Source organism: Bemisia tabaci, chromosome 6, assembly GCF_918797505.1.
Source record: "Bemisia tabaci chromosome 6, PGI_BMITA_v3".
Classification (NCBI taxonomy): domain Eukaryota; kingdom Metazoa; phylum Arthropoda; class Insecta; order Hemiptera; family Aleyrodidae; genus Bemisia; species Bemisia tabaci.
The window spans coordinates 28,691,616-28,718,306 of NC_092798.1; the positions used below are offsets into that span (position 1 = coordinate 28,691,616).

Consider the following 26,691-nt stretch of genomic DNA (forward strand, 5'->3'; position numbering starts at 1 on the left):
TCTCCACAGTAGGAACAAATTCCTCAAAAATTCCCAAGGAACCCGCAAAAACTGTCTCTCGTAAAAAAATTAAATTGCCCTGTTAAATGTGGCAATAACTGATATGGCTTGTTTCCTTTCTGTTAAACGCGATCCAATTTTCCCCCGAAAATTTCATTTTTACCAAGATAATCTTGGCTATTTCTACTTGAATTTTTCCGCTGATCTTATGCAAAAATCAGAGAAGTTTTGAACTAAAACTGTACAGGTTCACGTATTTAAAAAATTAAGTAAATTGTTTCTGTCAATCTTGCAACCTTGGATTAGAGTTACGTTCCTTAGTGCGGTAAACGACGAATTGTCATTCAATGCCGATAAGCTGTAATTTCGCATAGCAGTGACCTCAAGGGTAAATGTGGCCGTTGGGTCAGTTACGCGTGTTTTGAGATCGTGCTTCGATGGTGGATTGTTATTGATCGGCTAAACATGATGAGATAGCTTCGATTCTTGCCAAGTTTCTATTTAATATTAACATATTTTTAGCATTTTTGTAAACTCGTAAATGACATTCTCCCAATGCACTAGCGCAAACAGTGTGGTCCCATTCTTAGCCAAGAATAAAATTTACGACGGAGGCTTCGCGATCGCGTGCAAAACTAAAACGAGATCTAGGCGATGCGCCATACTCAGTGGTTTTCCTAACAAGTATATGTATTTTCAGTCCGCGTTTTAAAAAGGCAGACTTTGGGAAGAGTTCTCGTCAAACGATTCAGAAAATATTCAGGAAGAGCCAGATCTGCCCATCCTCAATAGCGTTAATCCTTAATGTAAACATCTGAATAGCGCATTTTCCGTTTCAATCTCTGCAGGGCCGGGTTAAGGGAGAGGCCACATGGGCCGCGGCCCATGGCGGCAAATTTTGCCATTTTTTTAAATGTAGGTATAAAAAAAATCGGATTCAGAAAAAAAAATTATCAATGAGAAAAGGGGACAAAATCTCTCTTTAATGAGAGTATAGCGATTTCTAATTTTGTCGTTTTTTCGGTGATACAAGAGACAGCATCTTTAATTAGTCGAGTTAAGAGAGGAACTAAACACGCAATTTGGCCTGGAGCTCAGCGCAGAGAGGTATGATGACCAGGACTTGAGATGAAAAGGACAAGCCCTCGGCGCGGCGGTCGGCATGTAACAGTTGTAACACATATTAGCGCCTACCAGACTGCATGCATACTTCACGCATTGCGTCAAACACAGTGCGGTCAGCAGTGGTCGGCGCGGCGTGAAACTCATAGCGCCTACAAGACTGCATGAATACTTCACGCATTGCGCCAAACACATTGCAGTCAGCGTGGCGCAGCAGCGGAAGTTAAAATTATTAAACCACATTCATGGTTGTTCTTTCATAATTGTTTCGTTCATTTCTTACAAATGGAAGGCATTGTTCACACAGAGGTAGGTTTACGAAACTTAACTTTCGTGCAAAGCTCCGTGAACTTTTGCTGGTAATGTTGACAGGGCCTTCGCAAAAAATGTGTCCAACACGATTAAACGCGTCTTATGCAACCCCCCCCCCCCTCCGGCACGTTCTTTTGATGGTTTTGATTGATGTTTCAAAACGAGAGACGAATTCAAAATTCGTGTTTGTCGATCAGATTTGGGAGAGTAGTAAAAAACGAGACGATACAAGAAACACCCATTCCAACTAATAGGATCGCTCCATACCCCCTTTGTCCTCTTTGTCCATAGCTTTGTCTATTTTAAATAAACAGCCCGCTGGGCATCTACGGGTTAAATCAATCTATTGCTTTCATTCTTTATTGACGCGTCATTATGGTAAACAAAAACGCAAGATCTGAGGAGGCGCGTCTTACCGACACTATCCCCAAGGATCGGAAGAATGCTTTGACTTAGTAATATCTCCCATTCGTGGTGAGGTAGGCGCGAGAACTGTACTGCCGTTCTAAGGAAAAACGCCGTATGAACATTCGAGAGTTGCTAAATTTCTGCGGATAAAACATTTATTTCCAAGGAAAGTTATGCATATTTTTCTTCGACATTTTCAGGCATTGTAGATTAAACTGCGAACAAAATTTTCTGAAAAATTTGAAGAATAGTAGCAACAACTTTCCCCTTGAATTAGCACTTTATCGGAGGAAATTTGGCAACTCTCGAATGTTCATACGGCGTTTTTCCTTAGCACGGCAGAGAAGTGTTGGATAAATAATTAATGGATGCGTGAACGGAAACGTAACGGTGATCCCGGTCGGGAAGTTTGCATATCCTCGCCTTCTCGCGCGCTGCATCTGCCTTTTGGGGCCGCGGCCGCACAGTGGATCAAGTCCATTAGAGCGATCAGGCATCAATTTTTTTATTAAAACTGCAAATTTTGACGTTTATTTCGTCGCATTTTGAATTTCAAAGGGTGCTTATGGCAGCAAAATTCACGAGAAAACCATTGGAACCAATTCTAGAACCTTAAAGTATTGTATTAATGGAGTTATAAGCGTTCTAAAGTTTCCGAATTTCGTCCGACCTCTCCTATTGACTTGATCCACTGTGCGGCACTCGCACTCGTCAGGAGCTTCTCACATCACATCCCGCATCGAGTCGACGGGACGGGTTCGAGCGGGAAGCAAGCGGAAACGGAAGTCGCTCCGTCGAAGGCACAGGCACACCGACCGCGCCGCGTTCATTAAGATCCGACTGGATATGATGAGGACGACGCGGCAGCCCTACAACCGCGCCGCGCCGTGCCCTAAGTCCGTCGGTGTCAAATAAAACACTCCCGGTGTCATTTCAAGTCAAAACAAACTGGTGGTTAACACCTCATAACACTGTCGGAGTGTTGCTAACCTTGCTCGATTTGCTCGCACCGCGTCGAATCTAGTGAAAGAGAAAAGCTGTAATTTTCAATTTTTATGATCATCCCTTCGCAAAACGACTGCTTCGCGGTAAACAGAGCCAGTTTGTCGCCTTCGTTTAAGCGACTAGGCGAAAACAGAGCCTCTGTTACTGAAAAGTCTCTTGTCAGGGAGTGATGTGTCTTCGTCTTTATGACGCCAGGTCATAGCGCCAGGTGCCATTCATTCAGTGCTAAAGCTGAGAATCGGATTTTGTTCACTCCCCCCACCCCCACATAATGCACCTTTAACTTAGTTCTGCGCCCCCTCAAAAAGGCACGTAACGCTCTGTTCAACCTCTCTCAAATCGGCATTTTTTGTCATCTTAATTTTTGGATGAAAAATCGCCACCTTGCGTCGCATGGTTCAAAAATCATGCGCAAATTTAAGTTTTCGGGTAGCTAATTGGAGTTTGCTGGTCAAAGCTGGAATCTTGCAAAATTTGACTTAAAATTGACGCTACGATGCTTTTTTTTTTGGAAAGTCTGATAGAAACTGCTGAAATGATTTATTTTTACAAGAAAAACAGTACGCAGATTCGAACAAGATTTCACCAGAGCTGTTCCAGGGCTAATAAAACGTAGGAAATATAAATTGAACTATCCGAGGAATAGTATGCTTAAGATCTGTGACTTTTTTGTAGATCTTTCATATTTTTCACACTATGTTGTGAAGTACTAGCTAGTTGCTAATTTTGGTGCCAAAGCGTATGACCTTGAGCTTGAACCGTCGCTCTTCTCTAAATAAATTTCTATATCGGTGGATCAAAAAATTACCCTGGATATCCTCCATCCGACTACAGCGCATTGCATCGGAACGATTAGTTAGTCAAAGACGGAACTAGTTAAACAAGTCGCTCAGTCAAATATTAACCAGTCTATCTCAAGTTGGCCTGCCCAACTGTCACTCTCAATCAAGCAGGCACCAAAGAAACCGCTCGAAGAATTTTCGCCGACCTTTTTTTGAAAATGGAGGGAATCGCCTGAAACATGAAGAGGACCATTAGTGAGAGCTCTGTTTGAAAATGGTGGCGATAGATTTGAAGCACCGCGCTTCAGAATTCTGAGAATGGGTCCGAATTTAGTGTTGCCAGTCTGGTGAATATGGCTTACTTTCTGGCACGATAATCAAACTTCGAAGGAAAACTTTCACGCACAACGCATTGTCATACTATGGTCTTCCAAGAAATGCACTGGAAAAAAAAACACATTGGATCTAGAGTCCAGACTCTTAAAAATATCGACAAGAAAAATTCTCTTGATTCAATCGGATTTTTGCTTGAATTAAGAACCAAGCCTCTTAATTTGAGCGGATTTCCTTTTGATTTAAGCAAAAATCTGATTGATTCAAGAGTAATTTTTCTTGTCACTGTTTTCAAGAGTCTATGGACACTAGGTCCAATGTGTTTTTTTTTTCCAGTGTGGACCAGTTAGTTGTAAGAGAGCCATTCGAAAATGGAACATTTTCAGCCACTGCACCTTTCCTTTTAAGTCCCAAGGGCTTGATATCTGGTTTTTCAACATTTCCCGCCAAAAAACTCAGATCCTTTTCTCTTCAATTTGCTCGGAATAAAAATTAATTCTACTCATAAATAAACGACGATGGAGACCCATTAAACTTCCCTTTATTTGTTTACTTTTTTGTCCAAGGCGAATGATGCAAAATTCTTGGGATAGGAATTCATTATTCTGGGCGCTAAGTTTGTCAACTTAGAATTTGGGGGCGCAAAGAAGGACACCATCATAAAATGGGGTCTGGAAGGGCACGAAAGGCATTCACCAGGGATTCGAAGGATCCCCAAGAAAGAAAAAATGTTGAAATTGAGACGTCTGAAGAGCTTCTTTACGCTATTCTCCCTGCAGCTGATCCTTCCAAAAGAGGAGTGGAATCAAGGTTTTCAAGGATCCCTGCGCACTTTGACAGCCATGTCGAGTCGTTACGTCTGCCGATCGCGATTTCAATTTCGGTGGTTTCCGTAAAGGTCAACGCATTCTCATTTTTTCCCCGCCGCCGCGGCAACGCGCTGTGCAGAGTGATTTCGTGAATTACGGTCCTGAGGACGGTCACGGACCAAATAAAGCGACGGCGCGGCGCTAGAAAGAGTTTTCTTAACGGAACGGAACAATGACGGATTGCGGGAAGCGAGGCGGTCGTTGCGCCGGGGCTGGATGCAGTCTGCTCCGAAATCATGCAAATTATCCGTCGTCGCTCATATATTTTGAGGTCACTGGACTTGCACCAAATTGGGTGCACACTCATCAACACTCCTCCGTCCAACAGGCATCAGAGCATCAAGTGCAACAGAAAGCGTGAATAAGAACATGTCGTCGGTTTCTTGTCGCACGGCTCGACTTGTCAGAACCAGGGTATAACCTAAAATGGACTGTATTTTGCAATTTGGACCTATAAATTTTGGTTCATCTGAAAGAACACTTATGTGCATAGGGAAACTAATGGCACATACGTTGTTTTTAAACCGGGCCAGAATTTATAGTTCCAAATTGCAAAATGCAGTCCAAATAAAAGAGAGAACTCGCATCGCCAAAAATTGTCTATCTGCTCAGGGCCGGATTTACCTACTTGCCGCCCACGGGCTGCCTGTATTTTTCCGGCCCCTTCTCATGCGTTTTGAAACATCAATAGATCGTATTCGACAGTGGTTCGATGTATCGTTTGGTTCAAACAGAGACAAGAGACCCTCCACTGGCCTCCTAGCGACAGGTGGAAGATTTTACTTTCGGGGATTCAACAGCTCCTTATGGACAATTATTAGGGAGCAACAGTCATCACCTCAATTTCGGCTGTTGACCTACCTACATGGTCAGTGATGAGCTTCGGGTGACGTCATGAGCCAAACAAGTTTCGCAAACTTCGGCCATTTTCGACTTGTTTGCGAAACGAAACTGCCAACACGTTGTTAAACATCAACCATGTAGGTAAGTCAACAGTAGAATGCTGAAGTCCCGAAAGTAAAAGCTTCCACAATGGCCAAGATACTTGTGGAGGGTCTCTTGTCTCTGGGTTCAAAACAATAGAACATAACCTCAAACAAAAATTTTAGGATTTAATTCAGAAAAGCTGAAAATGATAAAATTCCTAATAGTTTCACTTTTTATTGCCATTTGGTACTCGAGAGAATAACAATTCGATCACATGAGACCCTTTATACCTCAGATTTCTAAATTGACTTTTGAAGCTGTGGTTACATATTGAACCAATCGATATCAATATAATCTCACCTGTGTGATCTGCCGAATACGATCTATAAAAACCATCAAGTGAACGTGCCGGTGGAGGAGGGAGGAGGGGTGTATGAGACGCGTTTACTAGTGTTGGCCACATTTTTTGTGAAAGCCCTGTCAACACTAACAAAAGTTCAGTTCCGTAAATTCATCCCTGTTTGGACAAGGCCTTCCATTTATAACAAACGAACGAAAAATTATGAAAGGACAAACATAAACGTGGTTAATAATTTTAACTTCCGCCGCTGCCCGACCGCACTGTGTTGGCGCAATGCGTGAAGTATTCATGCAGTCTTGTAGGCGCTATGCGTTTCACGCCGACCGCTGCTGACCACACTGTTTGGCGCAATGCGTGAAGTATTCATGCAGTCTTGTAGGCGCTATGCGTTTCAGGCCGACTGCTGCTGACCGCAGTGTGTTTGACGCAATACATGAAGTCCTGTAGGCGCTATGCGTTTCATGCCGACCGCCGCACCGCTCCGTTCCAGGTCAAATTGCGTGTTTGGTTTCTCTCTTAACTCGACTAATTAAAGGTGTTGTCTCTTGTATCACCGAAAGACGACAAAATTAGAAATTACTATACTTTCACTCTCAAGAAATGAGAGATTTTGTCGCCTTTTCTCGTTTGTAATTTATTTTCTGAATCCGATTTTTCTCTCTCTTTTTTTGATACCTACACTCAAAAAGATTGCAAAATTTGCCGCCCCTACAGTTTGCCACCACCATGGGCCGCGGCCCATGTGGCCATCCCTTAATCCGGTCCTGTATCTGCTCGTCCGGATTGTCCAGAATTACGTGTATTCGATTGAGCTATGGTGTTGCTGTCAATCTGCTTTCCCTTCAATTTTAGTCGGTTTTAATAAGTTGTATTGATTTTAATAGCATTGTTGGTGCTCTGATCTTCGGATTTTCAAAGTTTCTACAATATTATAATTGTAGGTTTTCAAGAAATTCATCGCAGAAATTCCTCCAATGCTTAGCTTATGGCCGTGTTTTCGCGCGCTTCAAATTGCGTGACCAATCAGAAAATGGACTATCCAGCTAGAATGCATTTTGTGGATAGTCCATGTTTTGATTGGTCGATCGCTTCCCCGCGTAAGACGGGAATGCGTTTTCCCACTTTTATACTAGGTTACCCCCTTGTAAGGACAGAACACAGCCTAAGGTGGGAAACTCCATGAAAAATAAAAATCTGGAAGGGGTTTCAGGGAAGAATTGAGTCGCAGGATATAAAAAATTCAACGATTCAAAAATTCTTGACATCTGCCGAATTCTGAAATGCATGCCTCGCTACCCTCATTACTCGTTAAGGTAGCTGTGTCACTTGCATAGGCGCGCACTCCATTGCATACCTGGGCGAATCACGCAGCGACGAATGCGAGTTATGTCGGAATTTTGACATGCAATGCCCGTCAGTGCAGACTATGACGACCCACGCACGGCCGTGCAGGTTTCAAAATTCATACCGAATGATTTTGCCATGGCTAGTGATTTCCCGGGCCGCTTCGGGGAGCCAGTCCGCCTCTGTTTATCAACAACCCTCAAACTCTCCCTCCCTCCATAATTGAATCGGTCAGTTACAAAAGGGCCCAAGCGCCAAAATTGAGTATTTGAGAAAAATGGTAATAACCGTCTTAATTGACCCCTTACAAATCTCAGAGCTCTAAAATACTAAAGCGATGAATTAATTCATTACACGATTAATTAATCTGCAATTTAAAATGGGGGTTTTTTCGTATTTTTATGTCTGACGCTTGATCCCTTTTGTAACTAACCGATTCGATTCGGGAGGCTGCAAGATGGCTGTGTTCAGGGATGTACCATCTTTCCATCGACAGCGAAATCTTACAACCCGGCCAATCGATCTTAGGTTGGCTCCTGCACTAGCTGAAAGAAGATGATCTGAATGATAACGTTTTCAACATTGTACGACAAGCATTGGCGGATCCAGCAATTTGGCAATACCGGATTCCCTCCATTTAAATCTATGAAAATGTATCGATTTTTGGAGGGGCCGGGTGCTCCGACAAGAATCGATTATTTAGCATAGGTTTAAATGGAGGAATTCGGTGTTGCCTAATTGCTGGATCCGCCTCTGACGACAAGACTATTGAAGACTCTCCGCAGCCGCCGCGTCGGCCGGTCATCAATGAAAGTTGTCTCCATACTCGCGTTAAGCTTGAAAATGGCTTACAACTAATTCAATTCGATCATAACTCCCCTGCCTTAATCTTGAAGAAGGATTAAGTGCGTACTTCAATCGCGAATGCGAGCCCTCCGTAATAGCCTCATTACTTAGCCTGTACTTATCTCTAACAGATAAATCCTTGGTTTGAAGAATGGGACCCATCCCTAATTTATGGTTCTCCGGAGTGGCTTCAATTCGGCGTTGGTTTCCTGTAACGATTCGAAATGGGATTTTTCGTATTCTTCACCTTGTTCGACTCAGTTTTAACTACCCGCACTTGTCCAGTCAGAAAAATGTCAGCTGCAGCTCAGATCGTGGAACTGGGTATTTTTTGTACCCTGTTGGAGACCAGCAGGTTTACGGGTCTCTTAATTGCTTCGTAGATAGGGCTGAAGGGGGGAGAGGAGGTCCGGAAGTTCAAAGAATGGCGCTAACGATGCCTGGGTTTGTTCCAAGTCGACAAAAATGTTCACTGTAGGTTTGATTTCCTCCGCTTACTCTGTCAACAAGGGGAAACCTTGAAAGTGGAATCAAAGGCTTTCAGATTTTTGAACTTAAAATTCGGACCGGTACAGAAGTATACTATCTAGATATACTGGCTGATCCAAAAGTCCAGCACTACTCCTCTAACTTCTGAAAAAATTGAGATAGAGACTTAGAATTGCTCCTTGGACAAAGGAAACGAGGATCCCCCAAAATTTTAGATAGACCTCTCAGAAAAAAGACCTCTGAGGTGCCCGGAGGTGGTCCGGGACCATTGGATCACCCTGTATGTAGTTAAACCATGCAATTTTGGCCAAATCACTCTAGTTTTTCAGAATTTAACTCTTACACGTGGCTTTTAGAAATTGGTGTCCGTTGCGGAGAATCCTTGCGCTTTTGCCTGTGCTCCTACATACGGATACAACATTTCTGTTCGAGCCATCTTACTAATCAATGCGTAACTTAAGACATTTTCTATCTAACGTCTTTCTGTTTATTCTCATGGTCATTTTCATTTCAGAAAGCGCAGTCAACAGAACTGAATTTTTACGCGCAAAGTTGGCGCTGCTTGTAAAACGTAGGACGAAATCCTCACTCGATAACACAATTTTCACTCAAAAGCAGTAATTGTTAAATATAGAAGGTCATTTAACCTCTTATTCATGATATGATCAGAAGAATCGATACGTATACTATGTGCGGCAATCCACTGTCGTTACCTTAGACGGAAATAAATTCCGGATAAAAAGTTGTGAAATTATTGGTAAACTTGACGTAATTCTAACCTTTCCAGCTCCTAAATTTTATATCCATCGCTAAACCAGTGTGAGAAGCCCCTTTTAGCTCCATTAGTTATTAAATAACTAGTACACCTCCCCCTTCTCTCATCCCTTGGGGCCTCTCCCTCGATTGGCACGAAAGCGCCGGGGAACCCTTTGCAGTGGTGTTGCTGTTGTATGTGTAGGAATTCATGTTTAAAAGAAACAGTTGACCTCAACGAGCGACCATTTCCCGGCCGCCCTTTTCCATCCCTGCCTTCCGTCCGAGCCCACCGAGCGTGGCGTAATTGTTAATGCGGCAGGACTTAGGAGGGCGCAATTTTTTCCAATGTTCTCATACACGCGAGCGGTCACGCTCCTTAGGCATCTATCATTATCCGATGGTCAGTCTCAGTGAATGTTTACTCATTCGATTTTACGAGATACGTTGAAAATTGAAGATCTTTAACGAGTTGTTGCAAGGTTGACTTTCATTCTTATTTTTTTTTAGTATGACTACGAGTTTCTTGGATGGAAGTGACAAGTATCTACAGCGTGTAGATGTTTAAAGTGTAGTCACGTCCCGACAACCTTTCGTGAAAAAATGGAAGCCGAGGTTTGTTCCTACATCAATCCCATTGATGTAAGACATTAAGACAAGTTCTCCGCAGTCATGGAAAACCGGGAACTGTCAGGGAATTTTGGAAAATTCAGGGAAACTCCGTAAGTGTCGGATTGAATGACGAAATTTCTAAATAAAAATTTTCAAATATCTCTTAGGTGAATTTCTAGGTGAGGTATCTTGTTGGTCTCAGCGGGGCGATTATTGAAACTGATAGACAAAGCGATAGACAAAGATGACATAGGGGGTATAAAGCAATTCTATTGGTTGAAATGGGTGGTTCTCATCGACTAAGGGGGGAAATGATAGACTAACTGTCGGGTTTCTCGTGGGTTGCCGTTACTTAGTCGATTACCTACCTCCTTTGTCCATTGCAACAACCCGTTTCCACCAATAGGATCCCTCCAAATCCCTTTTGTCGTCTTTGTCTATCGCTTTATCTATTAGTTTCAATAATCGGTCCGCTGACCACCAAAGATGCAACGGCAACCCCTCGCGTTCACTAACGTGGAGCCTCATCGTCATTTCGTACAAAATCACATGAAACACGGATTGTTGTGTGTATAAATTTGTACAGGCTCATGTTTAAGAGGGATTTTCTCTCGACTTTCCAAGCAAATGCTTTTAATACAACTAGCTCTTTCGTTTTATTAAGCCACACACTCGTAATGCATCGAGAGAGAAACCTCGGTTTTCCTTCACCTCGGGGATTATGCAATTTTGGCTACATGGAAGATGGAATAATTGTATCACGTCCATTGTCTCGGCGCGACGGTTTTAAAGGAGCAGAACACGTGCATACTTCCTACTGTTGTCACGCATGTTGTCCAAAAAAGCTTGAAAGCGTTGTCCAAGACTGATAACTGGAATCTTTGATGAAAACCTCTATTTATTTGTCTGTATTGTCCAATTGGTCGCGGTGGTCGAAGTTTGCAGTCAGATTCTAAAACTCGAAGTTTTGGTTCATTCGTTTACCACAAAGCTCGAACTGTCAATTGAATAACTTTAAATTTGGAGCTTTGTTATGAAGGTGAAATCGTTTTAGTAAGTACTCAGAGAGAAATTTTAGTCAATTTACCGTAGAAAAACCTACTATAAATTCAGGAACTTTAAATCTTGAATCTTTGTTTCAGGTGGAATTGATCCTCACACTCACCTGGATGTTGAATTCATGGGGACCAAAAGTGCTGACGATTTCTATCAAGGCACCAAGGCAGCTGTAGCTGGTGGCACTACTATGATCAGTGAGTTTTCTTTTTTCCTCCTAAATGTTGCAAAGTTCATTTTTAAAATTCATGAAAATTATAAAAGCATGTATCAGGTTCTTTAAAGGTAGGCTCGTCAATTGTTTGTACCTATAATGTACGTACCTAGAGTATAGAGAACTCTTTGTTTATTCATCTTCAAATTCCCTTTTGTTTCAAGTTAATACAAACCCCAATAAAACAAAAGTTCAAACAGCTGCCTGTCAAAACTGATGAGAAGTCTCAGTAAGCTACATCAGCTATCATACAGTAAGCTCATCGATGTTCAAGTCAAGGTCTCAAAGGGAGTAAAAATTATTGATGAGGTAATGAATAGTGCAATAAAGTGTTGAAATGATTTCTTTGAAAAATAAGGGTGTTATGCACTTGTACCGTGTAAACCTATGGGGTTTTTCAAGTGCAGATTTTAATTTGTTGAGTATGCTATTGCGTTTTTACTCTTTTGTATCAGTAGTGTTGGCAAAATGAGTTTAGGAAAAGGCGCTTTTGGTAAATTTTTGAATACACCTCAAACTCAGGATCGAACAAATTTTTGTATGTTGGATCTCATTTAAGGTCCCTGAGCCTGACATGGGATACAAGTTAGCCTAAATATTTTCAATATATCAATTAATCAATCTTGGGCATTTTATCAGTCAAGCTTTTTTTTTCCAGTCGATTTTGTTCTGCCAGCAAAAGAAGAATCTTTGATAGATGCCTATTATGAGTGGAGAAGACGCGCAGACGAGAAAGTGTGCTGCGATTATGGTCTACACGTTGCAGTCACTTGGTGGTCCAGCAGCGTAAGTTTTTCAACATACTTAAAACGTATATCACTCCTGCTCCAAATTTTTTCCTCCAATATGGACATCAAGTTTCACCAATGATTAATTAGCATTTTATTCTGTATTATGAATATTCAAAAACTGAGGTAGGCGTCAAATGTAATCAATTGTCAACCCCTTATAAATTAATTATACTATGTCCATACAATTTCTACATGTATTGTTCTTTGTATTTACAGGTCAAAAAAGAGATGGAAGAACTAGTCGAAAAGCATGGTGTGAACTCATTTAAGTCATTTTTAGCATATAAAGGAAGCTACCAATTATCAGATACTGAATTATACCATGTCTTTAATGCTTGTAAGGAACTAGGAGCATTACCCATGGTACATGCTGAAAATGGAGACATTATCGCAGAGGTTTGTTGTCACCCTTCCTTTTTCTATTCTGTCTATTAATCATTTTTCAATGGAATAGAATAGGGTCTACGAAAATTGCTGACATTTCTTTTTCAACAAATTGTTGTTTTATAAAATTATTCTAAAAAACTTTGCTGTTGCTTTTTTCCGACAAATTCCTCCTGGCAACTTGTTAGCCTATAAAGAGTAGTGGATTTCCAGTAATCCAATAATTAGAAGCAGACGGGATGTTTATTACTGAAATTTAATTGCTGACAGCTAATTGACTGGATTTCTCAATTGATAACTTGCCGATAATGTACACTTGAGAAACAAGTAATACCTATAATAATATTTATTTAATTTTGCTTGATGAGAATTGCACCTCTTGTCGAACATAGCAATACCATTAGCATTTTTCAAAGTTAAAGTCACTGGGTACTAACCAAAGCATAACTGGGATGAGAAAGAGATGGAGGTAGAGTCTCTAATAAGCGTAACTTTGTGACAAGGAATAGCTACGCCAAGAAGTTTGAATTTCTAGTCAATATAATTTATAAAAAGCCTTTTTTGTTAAGTATTCTTCAATTTCCCATACACCTCTCTGTAGGGTGGATCTAGAGAATCCAATTATATTAACCTGTTAAGTCTTGAAACTCCATCAAAACGGTAAGAGTTAGTTTTTCGTTTTACCTTTTTTACCTGTAGTTTTACCGTTAGTTTTACCTGTATGACATTTGGTTTTCTTCTTTTCTAGAACACAAAGAAATTGCTTAATGCGGGTATTACTGGGCCTGAAGGTCATGAGATGTCACGGCCAGAAGAAGTTGAAGCAGAAGCAACAAACCGAGCCTGTGTCATTGCCAATCAGGTATGTTGATTTCTACCAGGCATCTCATTAGGCACCTTTTGATTTTGTTTTAGAATTGTGTAATGCCTAAACATTTTTGAACAAGATTCGTAAAAATATGAGGTCAATAACAGCAAGCAATCAAATGGTTGAAAAACGCTCGTTCAACAATTTTACAAACGCATACTCACCGTTGGATGAACCTTGTCAGACAATTTTTCTGAAGGCCCTTAATCCTCAGTAGGACTGACCATAATATTTTGGGAATACTCAGTACACCGTGGATCTTAATCTCAGCCAGTGTGAAACAACATGGTTAACGGAAAGTTTATTTTTCCAGCACCATATTCTGACTGAATTAAAAAGGGAAACGTTCCAATTATCACGTCTGAGCATGCATATTTTTTTGCCATAATTCTTTTTAGTCATTTGTAATCTCTTCAATCCAAGCCAAAATTTCTTAGTCTTCGCTTTATCAGTGTCTCAACCATTGATTTCTAACTCTCAAAATGGTCAAAAGTCTAAGTAATGATCTAGACAGATAGCCTCTTACTTGCAAACTTTTTGCATGCATTGTTTGTATTTTTACTTCGCCCTCATCTCAGAAAACGTTAATTTTTCCTTTGCTGTCGTTCCACTGTAATCTGCCTTTAAGTTTATATAAGTTTTCCTTAGCTGTTCTTATTTTCTATTTTTACTTGATTCTTTTGTTTCCTTATCCCCATCCATCACCCTGATTCCTTTTTTAGCATTTTTAGCATTCTCCACTGCCACAAAACATTTTTATCACCCATGTTTAGTTTTTTAAAAAAGAAATACATTTCTCCTGCGGTGCAGTTGCAGGGATGCATGCAATAATCTGACAAGATCTTTTTTTCTCATTTTTTTAAACTTAAGCGATTGGTTTTTAATTGATATGAGTTTTAGAATCACTAGCATTTATGTTGCACTCACCGAGCAGTACGGAATATTTAAACTTCCTCTGTCCTATCGTTTTCTTGAATTATTTTTCCCATATCAACCTCCAAGATTACTTTGAATTAAAGAGACATGTTGTACTCAGCGAAAGTCAGTGATTTTCCTAGAAAGATCTATTGCATTCAGCAATGGGTGCTTTTTAGCATCCCGACTCCCTCCTACTCTATTAAAAACTGCTTGATTTTAAAGGGGAAGTTAATTTCATGGTAACACAGGAAGCATTCTCAGATGATCGTGAAAGTGTGACTGAATACTCCAAATCACTCTTAGTCACTCGCAAGCTTTACGAGCTTTAGCTAAGATTGCGAAACTGTATTTATTGATCCGGTTATTTTTTAAAGAATGATTTTTGTAGGTTGGTAGTCCGTTGTATGTAGTACACGTTATGAGTAAATCAGCTGGAAATGTTGTGGCAGCCAAGCGTGATGAAAAATTAAGTAACGGTGAAGAGTGTGTAATTTTCGGGGAAACTTTAGCAGCAAGTGTTGGGACACACTCCCATGGCACAGGATATAGCTGCTGGAGCCATGCTGCTGCTCATGTCTTGAGTCCACCTCTGAGACCTGATCCAACTACGCCCGAATACTTAATGCGGCTGCTAGCAAAGTGAGTACCCACAGCAATGGTTCGACGCAAAGACATTATAATCTGAAAGTTAGAGCATTGGTTGATAAGAATGAGATCGGGAGTTAAAGAAGCCTTCATGTAGCCCAAGTTAGCCTCCGCTTTAGTATCATAAACGAGAACCTTTTTTGAAATCATCTCAGACCATTAAAAATAAGTCTTTGAATGAAACTCAGGGAGTACTGACAATTCTTTAACATGTGAATCAATTTTTCATGTCTTCTTTTAAAATAACATTTTTGGCATGCGATTATTAAAATTTCATCTGAAGTGTCAAATATCCCAATTGTTGATTCTCGTTTGTACAATACAACTAAAAATTAAGTGATGCTCTTTCTTTCGGATTTTATTGCTTTGGTCCCATACTTAGTTCAATGGGTACTAACCAGTAACTTGTAACCGTCACACTAATTCCAGTATGTAGAAAGGCGATGGGTTCTTTATGAATAAATAATTTATAAGTATACTGTGCATTGATTGTACCAAAATCCATAACCATAAACCCTGGCACCATCTCCATTTTCTGGTCTTTTTTCTTGTCTGTGAATTTTTGGAGCATGTCATTGTCATCTGCAAACGCTTCTCCTTTTATTTATTTGTTTCTCCCTGAATGCTGTGTGGTTTTTTTCTTAATAACTTTCCTACTTGCAATTCATTGCATGAGTTGTAAATGGTTATCTCTCCTTCTTCTTGCACTACCTGATTTTGTGTGTTCACTAACAATCTAAAAATCCTTGTAGAGTTATTTTCTTTGTTGCTTTGCAAGAAATTTTGGAGAATACTTATAATTCAATCGAGGCATGTATTTTATCATGTAGCCATATCTACACTGTACAAAGGAGTCTCTGAACAAAGTATAGGTCTTTAATACATTGATCTCATTACTCTTTCTTCAAAGTTGATTACCAGTTAAAGCTGTTATTTGTCATAACTGGATCTTAAAGAACTAAATCTATTATAACCTAGTTTCGGCGTTGAAACATTTTGTTTTCAGCTCTGTGAAGAAGCACGGAAGATAGAAGCAAACTTTTTATCTTTTAACTTATTTTGAAAAGAATGTAACTGCAGCATTGATCTTCTCATCTCAATGGAGAAGCATGAAGCTGTTGGGACTATAATATTGTACTGTTTACTCTCTTACCCTGTTCAAACATTGAAGAGGAAAAATCGGCTTTCTCCTTTCACAAAAACTCTGTAGTAACTCCTATTGCGTTCATTAAGGCACAACAGCTTGCCAGCAACTTACCAAAATCGAATAATTATATAACGTTAGAACTTCTCAGTAAAGTTCTCTCTTTTTCCCTTTACTTCTTTCCAAGCAGTAAGGATACTTAGGATAGAGCAGTAAGGCTCAGTTCATAAGTAAGGGAATTTTTATTTTGGGTATTAATACAAGAATATTTTGGTGACATCAAAAATTAAAATATCATAATATTTTCAAACTTTTGGGTTTCACCCTTTCTGCTTCCAACCCAGGATATGCAAATGAAACTCGATTACATACGATTTCCTTCCAGATTGAATTTTACAGCCGGATTTCAACCTGTACTTTCTCGCGAATTTAAAAAAATAGAGCGAAAATATCATCCTTATTTGCCCTCACGTTTTCATTTTGTATGAATTTGATTAAGTCGACAGGGACCAAGTAATGTCAAATAGGAAATAAGATTTTTAAAAATTTCCCTCTCTCTCATATAGCTCAGCATAAAGATGACTATCGGGTTCATGTTGGGGATGCTAGAATCTCCCTGGAGGTCTAGATTTTGGCAGGAGAAACTGAAATACCAGTGAAATTCAAATTCAGTCACAACTCAATTTTTCTGGAAATGTAAATTTGTTCCTTTGTGTTGGACTTTGTCTATCAATTAATACAATTAGTGTCTCGCCTATTTATGTGATTCGTACTTTTAAATCAACCTCGTTTCAGTAACTAGACATGAGTATCCAGGCATCCAGTTGAAAGAACAATTCTCCGTCACTCTCTGTCATTTTTTTAAAGTCATTTATCGTAACAAAAAAATCCATAAGATACTATTCTTGCTAATTTTAAATTGAAAAGATTGAGGCTTTTTTTCAAAGCAAGAAATTATTAACCCTGCAAGATATTAAATTAAAGAGAGCAGTTGCGAAGAAAATTAGAAGCAGATATTTCAACAAGCCCTGTAATTTGGTAATCTTTATCTCGTAGGGTGGCCATTACCTCTGCAATTCACAATCATGCACCTACTTTAATGGATGTCGAAGATTAAAGTATTTGCAGATGACTACTGAGTAAAACCTTTTCAAATTATAGAGCATCTAGTTCCCTTGGATATCCAATCTGTACGTGTTAGAGACTTTTTCACTCAATTCTGTATAAAACTGCGGGTCGATCATTGAAATTGTAGCTGAAATAATAGACAAAGGAGACATAAGAAGTTTTGACGATCTTATTGGTTAAAATGGGTGGTTCCTGAAGACTAATGGAGAAAACGATGGACTAAATATAGGGGGTGGGTTGCTGTTGGTTAGTCTATTATCTACCTCCTTTGGCCATTTCAACCACCTGCTGGCACCAGTAAGATCCCTTCATGTCTCATTTGTCTTCTTTGTCTAAGCTTTGTCCATAAATTTCAATAATTAGCCTGCTGGTTTGCCTGATTTTATCATGTTGCTGGATTGCAATATCATTCTCTTGAACACAAAACTCAGTCATGAGGGGTTTGCTGTAGGTGGAGAGTCCTATTTACGTGACAAGAGTGATGAGTAGATCATCAGGAGAAGTGATTAAAACAAGGCGAGCTGAAGGTCAAGTTGTGTTTGGCGAAACGCTGGCTTCTGCAGTAGCCCTTTCTGGAGCTCCACCTCACAATAAAAGCTTCCTCCGAGTTACCAGCCCTCCACTGCGCCCCGATCCCAACACTCCTGAACACCTCCTAATGCTTTTAAATGAGTAAGTTCATGGGACTTGCCCAGTTATTGTTTTATGCATGCATCTAAACGTTAAAACCCTAGTTGAATTCAAGAGGTTTGAAGCTATATTTGGAGAAGAATGGCTCTGCTTTGACTTTCCAAGCAAATCCAACCATTCGATATTTAGTAGCAATTTCATTCTTAGCTTTCATCATAAAATCTGAAAGAGTTTTTCATTGAGTTCAAGCGTTTCAAATTTAATGAAACTTGAAAATGTTACACTGATCAGGCAAATTTCTGCGAGTGGATTTGGCTCACCTCTTAACGAGATTTCACAGAACTAACAACTGACAGAGGAAAACACTCTCCGAGAGAAGTGAAGACTTTGCGATCTGATGACTTATGACCAATTTTTTTATCATTGGGAGGGTGGTTCGGGAATTTTGGTTGTGGTGGATTGCTGCCATCAAAAAAATCAGATGTTATAGAAACACTTTCGCCCGGAGGGAATTTTGTTTTACTGTAACAGCATCTGGGAGTAAGCCGAAAACTTTACGGAATCCACTTGCGGAAATTCCCCTTTTGTTATCAGGAAAATAATTGAAGTTGCTTGATAATTCAGGATTTAGAGTGCTGCTTTTAATTTATTTGTCGCTTGTTATTCACAAATACCGAGTTGTGTCTCAGTTAGAATCAATCATTAATGTGGCTCAACTATTCTTGTTAATGATTTTTCATGTGCCAATGGTTTTTCATAGAATATTGTATTTTCTCACTTTGGTAGTAACTATCATATAGTATAGCTCTAATACATAGGTAATCTACTAATTTGCTTAATTTGGTACTAACCCTTTTGTTGCTGAATTGGATCGAAAAATACCTGTAACTGCCTGACAGATGAATCTATGTTCTTTCAAAATAGGGGTTTTTTTTTCCTCTCTTCATCCAATGCATGTTTCCCACCGTCCAATGTAAAAAAGATCAATCTTATTTTATGAGCCAAAAGTTCCTATTTTGAAGATATGCTTATTGAAATCAGCTAACTGAAAAACCAATGAAGTGCAGTAATGCCTCATAGAAAAAACCATCATACTTTATGAATTTGGACCTCTCACAAAAACACATTCTGCAATCCATCTAACACAATATTGCGTAGCATGGTTTCTGCCTCCTTGGTTTTACCAATGATATACATCGAGTAACGTAATCTGTACAAATATGTTCATCATTTAATGCCAAATGCATTATGGAAGAAATTGAGGTATACCCTACTGTAGTGGATCACGTTGATTTTGAAAAGGATACATCTACTACAATATTGAACATGGCAACTTAATGTTCAGACTTATCTCATTAATATTACCAAATCTAAAGGATTAAATTCTCAAAATAGAAATCAGTGAGTGGCACAACTGGTCTATTATGAGTGCCATCTTGCATCTTCACTACTCGATGGAACTCAACTGATAAAGCTACTTGTAAATAGCATTGTAGTGCCTAACATTTTTGAAAAGTTAGAAGAGTTAACATTTTATAAATACTGATAAGTCAAGAGATTTTAAGAATAATCCTTTTTTTGATTCATCATGCAAGTGTTTCCTTTCTCACTCACCAAACTAATTAATATTCGAATCACACTTTCAAAACTTTTGATGTAACCTGAAATAACACTCACAAAACTTTAGTGACATTAATGTCTTTTCTTGAAGGATTTACCGTGGCCAAATGTAATGCGTAACATATAGTGTTGAGGTACCCCCTCAGTTCGCTTCTTCCTCTTCTCTTTTCAGTGAGATAGTCACTCAACACCAACCGTTCATGTTTTATTATTAATATGCATGAATTGTTTTTCTAGTGATGGCCTCCAACTCACAGGCAGTGACAACTGCACATTTACGGCAGAGCAAAAAGCTGTTGGCAAAGAGAATTTCACGAAGATACCCAATGGAGTAAATGGTGTTGAAGATAGAATGTCTGTTGTCTGGGAGAAGGGTGTGGAAACTGGAATCATCGACCCTCCTCGATTTGTTGCTATCACAAGTACTAACGCCGCGAAAATATTCAATATTTATCCTAAGAAGGTACTTGATGCATCAACTTTCAACTCGCACAGTGCCCAATCCACTCATCTGTCAAACCTTCGTATTATCTAAAAAGCTGTTTCATGATGAAGCACTTTGAATTTACCTTTTTGATGCATTTTATTTTATTTTTTTTTATTCTCAATCAAAAAGTTCTCTTACAGATGGGTGCTGATTTTCAACCAAAACGTTCCTTTCATTTTGAGGCTTAAATAAATTCCGATTTTGTCTTTTTTTTTTAATCCGCTTTATGATTATCCACTTTTAGAATTACAAGTTATTTTAGATATTGGTCTCTCTAGCAGAGCCTCTGTCTCTAATGCTGCTGTAAAGATTTCATTTCTGATATTGTCTACATATTTCAAGATTTTAATTCTCTAATAAATCAATCTTTTTCTCCTCTTTAACTTTATTTTCCCAATATAGTTTAATATCTTGTGACTTGCATTTTTTAGGGAGTCCTTGCAGTTGGCTCTGATGCTGATATTGTGCTTTGGAATCCCCGTAAAACACGCACCATCTCAGCAAAAACTCACCACCACAAAACGGACTACAATATTTTTGAGGTGAGTTACTTTTTCATGGTATTGCTAAATCACTTCAGTTATGAACTAATAAAGAGGGTCACAAACCAATCATTTAGATACTTGTTCTCTCATATAAATTTCATGAAAACATGGTGGACCCAATTAAAATTATCCATTTCAACTCAGAAGAAAGAAGGGGTATGCAAAATCGACAAAATTTCCCCCCTCATGGATGTTGACCAAATTTCAGTATGTCATTCCTCACTATGGGATACGCCTTTTCCCAAAATTTCAAGGCCTGAAACGAATTTCTCTCCGCGTAGCAGCGTTGCCAAGTTGAAAACCGTTGAGTTGCATATCTTTTGAACGAAAAGAGATATTGAGGTGCGGTTTGCGTTAAAATTCTCAAAAAATTGCGTTCTTTTGAAATATGTACTCAATTTGATCGTTTAGGTAATTTAAGATTGCAATGTTGCCATTTTTCACACTTTCTTAAGGGTCAATTTTTTTTCAACCCTAGTACATCGTCAAATGCCGGATTCTCGATTCGAAAAAAAAACTGTTCATTGTATTATTCGTACTTTTCCATTTCTTTTGATATATTATAGCTCCCAGGGAAACGATTAGTAACGGAGATATGAGCAATCTGAGTTTACGCTCCGCGCGCGCCGACTGGAATCCGGGCGCCGCTCGCCGCTCGGAGTCGTTTGCACACTCCCTCCCTTAAGCTTTACGAGGTTATTCCTACGTATTTTTTTGCGAACTTTTCATTTCTGGCCTTTAAAAAGGCCTCCGATGAATTTTTCGGGGCCTCGCGGTCCATTGTTGCCATTTTTGGCTCGTATTTAGGGTTTTTTTTCCAATTTTACTCTCAATTCTACTGTAAAACCTAATGTGAACTGAAAAGTGTGCGAGTTGAGGGAAAGAACGTAAAAAAGAATAAACGTTCATTTATAACTTTTTCCTCCGTTGCCAAATTTTCGAGAAAAATCGTACCAAAGAGCCAAATATTGGAAAAATTGGATAAATCGCCACGCCATTGTTTAAGAAAGTGGGGCGCAACTGTAATATTGCCGTACGTAACAGATCTTACCCATCTATACAACATATTAAAATACAAAGGTAGGACGTTTTGGTACCTTACGGCACCATTATCAACTGCTAAAATAGAATTAAAAATAAAAAAGAAATTAAAATAAAAACCAACAAACGGCGTTACATGGTGGGATTGGTATTGAAATGAGACTGCAGGGATGACAGAAACGTCCAGCTGCCTCTGTATTTTGTATTTTAGCCTTGTTTCCGCATTTACCTATGTTTTCGATCGTCGTTTCCGTTTCGGGCTGCTTTTACAAGTCTCTTTGGTTCCAACATATTAAAAAAGAACAGTTGCATCTGGATTCCGAAGATGTGAAAATTGTCCGGGATGACGTCTTTTGCGGCCTTTTCTTATATGTAAGATGAATCTTTTGAATGTTTTTCAACCTTTAGTCATCCTCCGTAGGAATGTATCGTTTGTATTTTTGCTGCACTTTTCATTTTTGAAAATAACGTAAAAAAGTACACGATTAACGTTCTCGGTGACTTGTTCTTACGTTGCCAAATTTTCAAGAAAAATCGTCCTGAAGTGACACAAATTGGATTTATTATGACGTAGAAGTCTCTTGGAAGTGAATTATGACCTTGACTTTATATTATAATTATAATCATGACTTAATGCTACAGGCCGCTTACCCAAGATCAGAGTGTCCCAAAATTCTGCATGAAAGTCATTATTCATTTGCTAAAACCTTGAACGAAATTTGGCAACGTAAGGAAAAGTTACAAAGAACGTTGGAATGATGTACTTTCTTACGTTCTTTCATAAAATGTGAGTGCACGTTGTACACGGTTTTGGATTAAGTCTGACACGTCTAAAATTGAAAAAAAAACTCTTAAAATTGGCAGAAATGGCAACAATGGATCGTAAGGCCCCTTAAAATTCATTACAAGCAATTTATACTGCCAAAAAGAAAAGCAAAGCAAAAATACAAACGATACATTCCTACGGAGGATGACTAAAGGTCGAAAAACATTCAAAAGATCCGTCTTACACATAAGAAAAGGCTGCAAAAGGTGACATCATGGACAATTTTCACATCTTCGGAATCCAGATACAACTATGCTTTTTTATATGTGGTATAGATGGGTAAGATCTGTTACGTACGGCAATATTACAGTTGCGCCCCACTTTCTTAAACAATGGCGTGGCGATTTATCCAATTTTTCCAATATTTGGCTCTTTGGTACGATTTTTCTCGAAAATTTGGCAACGGAGGAAAAAGTTATAAATGAACGTTTATTCTTTTTTACGTTCTTTCCCTCAACTCGCACACTTTTCAGTTCACATTAGGTTTTACAGTAGAATTGAGAGTAAAATTGGAAAAAAAACCCTAAATACGAGCCAAAAATGGCAACAATGGACCGCGAGGCCCCGAAAAATTCATCGGAGGCCTTTTTAAAGGCCAGAAATGAAAAGTTCGCAAAAAAATACGTAGGAATAACCTCGTAAAGCTTAAGGGAGGGAGTGTGCAAACGACTCCGAGCGGCGAGCGGCGCCCGGATTCCAGTCGGCGCGCGCGGAGCGTAAACTCAGATTGCTCATATCTCCGTTACTAATCGTTTCCCTGGGAGCTATAATATATCAAAAGAAATGGAAAAGTACGAATAATACAATGAACAGTTTTTTTTTCGAATCGAGAATCCGGCATTTGACGATGTACTAGGGTTGAAAAAAAATTGACCCTTAAGAAAGTGTGAAAAATGGCAACATTGCAATCTTAAATTACCTAAACGATCAAATTGAGTACATATTTCAAAAGAACGCAATTTTTTGAGAATTTTAACGCAAACCGCACCTCAATATCTCTTTTCGTTCAAAAGATATGCAACTCAACGGTTTTCAACTTGGCAACGCTGCTACGCGGAGAGAAATTCGTTTCAGGCCTTGAAATTTTGGGAAAAGGCGTATCCCATAGTGAGGAATGACATACTGAAATTTGGTCAACATCCATGAGGGGGGAAATTTTGTCGATTTTGCATACTTGCATGTTTGAGGCTTGTAAATTCATACTTTCAGCTTGCAGAAAAACCAGTTTGTATACTTTATTTATTCAACTTGGACTCAAAATCAAAAATTTTAATCAGGTTATACAGTAATAGGTAACAAGAACTATGAATCTGAGAGGAAGAATTTTTTTGGAAATCTAACTCTCGTCATTTGCCCAATAGTGAGTTCATACTGATTTTAGGTTATACTGATGTGCGAGCCAGTATTTCTTGCTTCAAGTCAAGTTAGAGTTTTTTTTCCATTTTTCTAATCAAAATTTTGCTTTTAAAATTATTCTAATGTCAAGTCAAGCTTGAGAAAATTCGAGTGGAGTTAGAGTATGAGTCAGGTGAAGTTGAACAACTTTTTTCAATCACTCCCCTCCGTAACTTTTGACTCACACGAAAAAGATTGGCAAAGAAGAGTATTGAGGTGTGACACTTGAGCATGTACTAAATTATCAGGATCATCTCTCAAATTATGTTTTGAATGTTATCATTCGATTAAGTTGTTGAGTTAGGAATGCAATGCATGTAAACAAAACAAGAAATGTTCTCCTAAATCAGTGGTCATTTTCTATTTTAAGGGTCTGACCTGCCATGGAGTTCCTGATTATGTCATTGTTGGTGGTCGTGTATGCGTCGATGAAGGAGAATTGAAAGCTGTTCAAGGTTTGGGTAACTTTGTTCCAACCCCTACCTTCTCTCCCACTTGTTATCCAGCATTTAAACCAGAGGTATGTCTATTCTTCTATTTTTACACTACTTCATTTCTCACACTTTTTGGTAGGAACTATGCTATATCATAAACTGTGAAGCACATACACAGTCAAGACAGAAATATTTGGAAACTTTGAGTCAACGTAAAAATATTTCCTTGAACTCCAAAAACTTGATGGTGGGCCTAAAAAATATGTTGTTGGCAAGGGAATTTCCAACTCGGACAAAATCCAAGATTCCAGTTTATCGCAAAACCAATACATAGTCTGTAAGAGGAAGTTGACGAGGCTGGATGAAAATTCTAAGTTATTTGAATTTTGTACAAACATTCCACAGTAACACATCATATTAAATCAACATGAGAACTCGTAATTGTTCCTCAAACAATATTGCAGAATTCTTTTTCATCGAGACATTCAAAAGAGTTTCGCAAACTTGTCCTAGGTAATTTTTAAGTTTAAATTTTTCTTTTCTGTCCTTTCCTTCATTTTCTTTTTTTCCTCTCAATCATGGAGCAAGAGATTCTAACTGAAAAAAATTGTTGCAATTTAAGTTAGATGATCTATCTATGAAATTCAAGTGTTATGAAAAAACAAGCAGGAAGCTCCAACGCATTCGCGTCGGAGAGCGGCTCTGGCGACAGTAGTTGTAGTCAAGAATGAGGGCCTAGACACATTTTGTCACTGATGTACAATCCGACAACTGTCGATTCATGTTTTGTAACTTAGCAGATTTACGTAGCCGGTGTATAAATGTGTATTGGCCCTTGATATGCAGAATGCATGGCACTATCACTTGTTGTATACTTTTAATTTTGAAGGCTCTTTGGAGGTCCGCATCCTAAAAAATTTCTCCCACAGTATTTTTTTTAACTTGTCGTTGTGATTGGGCGCCAATTTCTTTCAATTGAGTGATCATCTTCTTTTTTTGTCAAATAACTAGTTTGTGCAACAATAAGACTGAAACTGACTGTAACTGAAATTTTGTCTTTTTAGATATTTGGTTATTTTGTATTTATTAGATTGTATATTTTCACAGCCCTGTGATAAGAAACTTTGGAATGCATGGTTGATAAGTCGTTTAGCGAGGCTGCAAAAAATTTGCATTTTTATATCTGAAATTGTAGGTAATGGTTTTGAATATCGAATTGCGATATATTACACGGTTAAGATAGGGCTATATGTCTTGTCGTAAGCGGCGACATAGAGTCGATGTCATTTCAATAATCGCCCCGATGGCCACGGTAGTTGTGTGCCGTCTGCCCACGTAGCAAATGGGAGGCGAAAATGGAAGTCATCAGTGCATCGGTGAGTGTTGAACGTGAAAATTGCGCGGGCCGCGCAAATTTCGCGATCATCGATGTGTCGGGGCTGAGCATCCATCATTTTCTATCTTGTTTTGAAGCTATGTGAGTTGTGATAAAGTACATAATTTTTTTGTATTATATTACTGTATAAATAGTGTAAAATTTGTACAGAACTTTGTATAAAATAGTTTCTTGTAAAAAGTGTGGACTACTGCCACGTCGTTTCCATACAAACTCCCAATACGCCGCAAGTACCACAAATGCCCATGTTAACTAAATCACCTCATCATCCATTTTTTAAGGACACAATTTTTAATTCAAATCAACTTACTTTATCAAAACTCCAATCGTTTATCAAATAACATATATCGAGTCATTTTAACAAAATCAAAGACGGCATAATATCATTTATCACACAGCCAAAAACCTAACCTAGAAACCACGAATTTTACAAACTCAAATTGGAGAACACTCATTGGTCCAATAATAAAAATTGATTTGCCGCCTTTTTTCTTTGCAAGCAAAACGTGTGAACATGTCTGAAAATGGGATCGGGCGTCAAAACTCAACGATGCACTGATGACTTCCATTTTCGCCTCCCATTTGCTACGTGGGCAGACGGCATTAGACGTTTACGGTTTCCTTGGTAACCTTTGTTTGCTATCAGCTGATATCGAGTAATATGACTAGGAAGCTCCAACCCAGGGGTTGGAGCTTCCTTAACCGCGAAAACTTTAAAATTCAAATTTTCAAATTTTGAACGTAAAGTACATTTTTTCCATCACGAGATTAAAGCACAGACAAGTTTTGAATTATTGACTGTATCACCATGATTCCAAAAATACACTACACAACATAGCATTGGCTAACAATAAAACAATATGCAATAAAATAAAGTCATGACAAGGAACATAGCCGAAAATGGCGCCGATTCCCATTAACCAACGCGCGGTCTCTCCAATGTAACATGGTCCAATGATACTCCCCAGCTGGGACCGTCCGGAATAGCAGCTCTAGTGCAAGCACC

The 26,691-nt window shown here is 38.9% G+C and overlaps 1 protein-coding gene across 2 annotated transcripts in view; it reads left to right on the plus strand.

Annotated features, from left to right (window-relative positions):
• Positions 1-26,691, plus strand: part of CRMP (Collapsin Response Mediator Protein) — a 47,150-nt gene that overhangs the window by 18,293 nt on the left and 2,166 nt on the right. Inside the window, exons 5-12 of one of the 2 annotated variants that reach the window (XM_019047571.2) lie at positions 11,306-11,416; positions 12,092-12,219; positions 12,441-12,620; positions 13,357-13,470; positions 17,763-17,983; positions 19,799-20,024; positions 20,480-20,590; positions 24,226-24,375. In XM_019047571.2, the coding sequence (XP_018903116.1) occupies positions 11,306-11,416; positions 12,092-12,219; positions 12,441-12,620; positions 13,357-13,470; positions 17,763-17,983; positions 19,799-20,024; positions 20,480-20,590; positions 24,226-24,375 (1,241 nt within the window). Of the gene's footprint in view, positions 1-11,305; positions 11,417-12,091; positions 12,220-12,440; positions 12,621-13,356; positions 13,471-14,782; positions 15,034-17,762; positions 17,984-19,798; positions 20,025-20,479; positions 20,591-24,225; positions 24,376-26,691 lie in introns of both variants that reach the window. The other variant, XM_019047570.2, reaches the window with a different exon arrangement.